This window comes from Echinops telfairi, unplaced genomic scaffold (assembly GCF_000313985.2).
Source record: "Echinops telfairi isolate 266 unplaced genomic scaffold, ASM31398v2 ScPeMD7_7458;HRSCAF=8496, whole genome shotgun sequence".
Lineage (NCBI taxonomy): Eukaryota > Metazoa > Chordata > Mammalia > Afrosoricida > Tenrecidae > Echinops > Echinops telfairi.
In genome coordinates this window covers 50,628,254-50,631,782 of record NW_022111358.1, presented here as the reverse complement: position 1 = coordinate 50,631,782, position 3,529 = coordinate 50,628,254, and the positions used below count along the sequence as shown (strand labels likewise).

The following is a 3,529-nucleotide window of genomic DNA, read 5'->3' as shown; positions in this document are numbered from 1 at the left end:
TGTCCTAGTTTTTAATATTTTCTGCTCTTTTCAATGGAGGTTTTTATTGGCTTTAGTTACTCTTATTCGTTTGCTTAATGTTTTTATATACTTGAAATCCAGGACAGGTGAGTCTACAGAGACAGTAACGGTGAGAGTGGCTCTCTCGGGGTATGGCAAGGGAGGCTGAGGGGAAACAGGAAGCTACTAGCATGAGCCCAAGGACGAAGAAAGCTCTGCAACGGATGGTGGTGATGACTGTACAACTCTTCTTGATGTGACTCAACTACTGCACTGTATGGATGTGAGTTATATGTCAATAAAACTGTTGACGATAAGTAAATAAATGAAACGATTGCCCCGGGAGGATCTTTAAACCCAAATTCTCCTCTGGGGTCATCTTACAACCTAATCATCAAATGCACTCACCGCTAAGGAGTTGATTCCAAATCACACTGACCCTGGACAGGGAAGAACAAGAACCGCCCCTCTAGGTTTGAGGCTATTAACTCTTCTGGGGAGTGGGGCGTCTCATTATTCCCCCAAAAAACCTCACAATAGTTTAGCTTAACTAATAAAAAAGGTCTGCCTTGAGCCTATGTTCTTTTTTTCCCTTCACATTGGTCATCTTTATATTTTAATTCTTTTTTACTTGCACAGAGGTTCTCTACTGCGCATTTTCTGAGTCGAGGTTCCTGATGGTTTCCACCATCACATCTCTGTAAAGTTCCCTCTGAGCAAAATTCCGTGAAGCCCACTCTTCCTGGGTACAGTCTATGGCCACATCCTCAAATACCGCTGAATCCTGGACGGTCATGTCTCCAGCGCAGGGGGAGGAGAGGGCGGGGGGAATTCTCTGAGCCCTATCTATATGGGATCAAATTAGCAACAGAACCTTGAAAAATTAGCGAGGGGCCTTAGAGGGCAGTGAACTGGAGGAGGAAGAACTCAGGATAGATGCACAACTTGAAGGTAAAATAAAACCACTGTTGCTAAGTGGTATGTATGTGCAGAAACTGCAGAATTGTGTGTTTGTGTGGGAAAAAAAAAGGTTACTTCCTAGGAAACCTCAGGAGGCAGGTATACTGTGTTACATCAGCTTGCTATGAGTCAGAATTGACATGAGTCAGCACAACTACACAAACAGCTTGACTATACAACAGCTGGGCCTAACACCATCAACAGCTGGACCAATTCCATCAGCTTCTGGGCCTGATCCCCTCAACTGCTGGAATGTGATGGAATCAATAGCTGGCTCTGGCTGCATCAAGGATCAACAACACGGCAGGATTAAGGAGAGCCAATCTCCTCAGCCTGATACGGATTTGCTGATTCCCACATGCTGAGATCTCCTCTAGCTAGGCTTCTCTTTAGGTGCCTTCCAGTCCTTTCTGTGTCAAAACCCTAAGTACAACAGAACAGAATGGAATCTCCATTTTTCTCAAGGTTATCCATATTTTGTATGGCCTACACCATCAACCAAATGTTTTTGCATCGTCAATGAAACACAAGGATACATCGTTCTGGTATTTGCTTTCAGCCAAGATTCACCTGCTATCACCAATTACACTCATTGTTCCACCTCCTCTTCTGAATCCAACCTGAATTTCTGGGAGCTCTGACAATGTACTGATGCAACCGTTGTCGTTGGATGATGTGCAGCAAGATTTTATCTTAAAACATTACCTACCTACCTTAAAATTGAATTTCACTATAAGAAGTCAAATCCTAGCATGGTGTTGGGCTCTCACTTGCTCCCAAAGGGCGGAAGATCTTGCTTTAGATCAAGACTTAAAGAGTAGACACGTATCCAAATAGAATGAGGACTGAACCAACCAGTGGTTAAAGGCCACCTGGGAGCAAACTGGACCAATATAAGCATGGACAAAGAATGGGGTGACACTGAGGAATGACTGTAACTTTGCCAGATGCGGTGCTCTGGAAAAGAAGTTGGCCTTAGGTTTCAAGACGTGAAACAAAAGTGGTAAAATGTTATTAACTGCAAACTGTGTAAATGTGTAAACCTGTGTTCTGACAGAACTGTCTTTGTACATGCTCAAATAAAAATGTTTTAACAAATCAGCTTTCAGTCTGTTTCACAGTTGAGTTCGATGACAACATAAAGATGCCGACATTTTTCTTAAACTGTGGGCTGGATTGTTAATACACACATGGGCCCAAACTGCCTGGCTACTTTGGATGTCAACTCTTCCTCTTGGCCAGAGATTGCATGCAGGGTTTCCTGGGGGAGCCCAGCGCCCCGGGGCATAGCTGGCCCAGGGTAGTGGGGCACTCACAGTCAGGGCAGCAGCCATTGAAGGCCATCCGGCAGATACCGCAGTTCTCATCGTTGGCCACCCAGAGCCAAGTGGCCACACCATTCCAGCACTTGATCTTCACCTTCATGGCCAGGCAGCTGCGGCAGGCTGAGGGGGAGAGGATTATTTTGCTAAATTTACAAGGCTGAGGCAGAACACCGGGCATCCAGAGGGCCAGCACTGCAGGGAGGAAGGCTGGGCACACAGGATGTCTGCCCCACGCGGCCCTTGTTGTCAGGGAATCGCTACTAGAAAACTCTTGAAGAACCAGGAGAGAACCATGCTAACAAGTCTCCAGGGAAGGGGCCGCTGCTCCCAGGCGCCTTTATGGGGCGGGAGGTGGCCACTGTGGAGGTTTCCCGTTTTCAGCTACATTTAAGGTTCTCTTCAAGGACCTCGGTTTCTACCTCTGCAGGCAGGGAAGGGAGCAATAGGTCTCTTAGCACATCGTCAAGCTGCGCCAAACAGTAGTTTTAAATGGACGTGACTGGCGAATAGCAAAAGGCACTCACGACCTTGGGCCCGGCAGACGGAGACACCCCCCAGCCCGCTCGCTCGGTTCCAGGTGCATCTCCAGAAACAAACTCACCCCCTCGGCAAAACAAACAAACAAAAATAAATGGGAGCGTTCTCCGGGTCCGGCCCGAGGTGAAGTCAGTACCGGGGGCAGAACCACACTTGGCCAGGTGCCGGCGTCAGCAACGGCGGGCCGGACAACGCGCCACCGCCAGCCCCCGGACCCCGAACCCCTTTAAAGGCTCCCCGCGCCGCCCGAGACTTCCGCGCCGGCCAGGGAGTGGCGGCGCAGACCCCGCCCTGCCGGAACGCCCCGCCCGACTCCGCCCCCTACGCCCGCCGACCAACCCGCACACCTTTTGCGACTTAATCCCCCGCGGCCCCGCCCACCGGCCGTTGGCGCCCGCGCGGGAAGGTATAAAAACGACCGAGGCGGCTGCTCGGCACCTTTGGAGCGGCAACCGCAGCGCCGGGAGCTCTGCTGCGCACGCGCCGTCCTGCTCGCGGCTTCCGGCCGGGCCCCCGCAGCCAATCCGCAGCAGCTCCCGGGACGCGCGCCGGAAGGGCCCGCGCGGCGGCGGAAGTGACGGGCCGGCGTGCTGACGCGCGGGCTCGAGCCGAGGCCGATTCCGCGCCCGCCATGGCCGACAAAATGGACATGTCTCTGGACGACATCATCAAGCTGAACCGGAGCCAGCGCGGCGGTCGCGGCGGGG

The 3,529-nt window shown here is 51.4% G+C and overlaps 1 protein-coding gene across 3 annotated transcripts in view; it reads right to left on the bottom strand.

Annotated features, from left to right (window-relative positions):
* Positions 1–3,260, bottom strand: part of ANAPC11 (anaphase promoting complex subunit 11) — a 7,004-nt gene extending 3,744 nt beyond the window's left edge. Inside the window, exons 1-2 of one of the 3 annotated variants that reach the window (XM_045300007.1) lie at positions 3,170–3,260; positions 2,277–2,405 (exon numbers count right to left, since the gene is read on the bottom strand). In XM_045300007.1, the coding sequence (XP_045155942.1) occupies positions 2,277–2,385 (109 nt within the window). In that variant the 5' untranslated portion in view covers positions 2,386–2,405; positions 3,170–3,260. Of the gene's footprint in view, positions 1–2,276; positions 2,406–2,809; positions 3,016–3,169 lie in introns of those variants that run through there. The other 2 variants (XM_004709095.2, XM_045300008.1) reach the window with 2 other exon arrangements.
* Between the last annotated feature and the right edge of the window lie 269 nt (positions 3,261–3,529).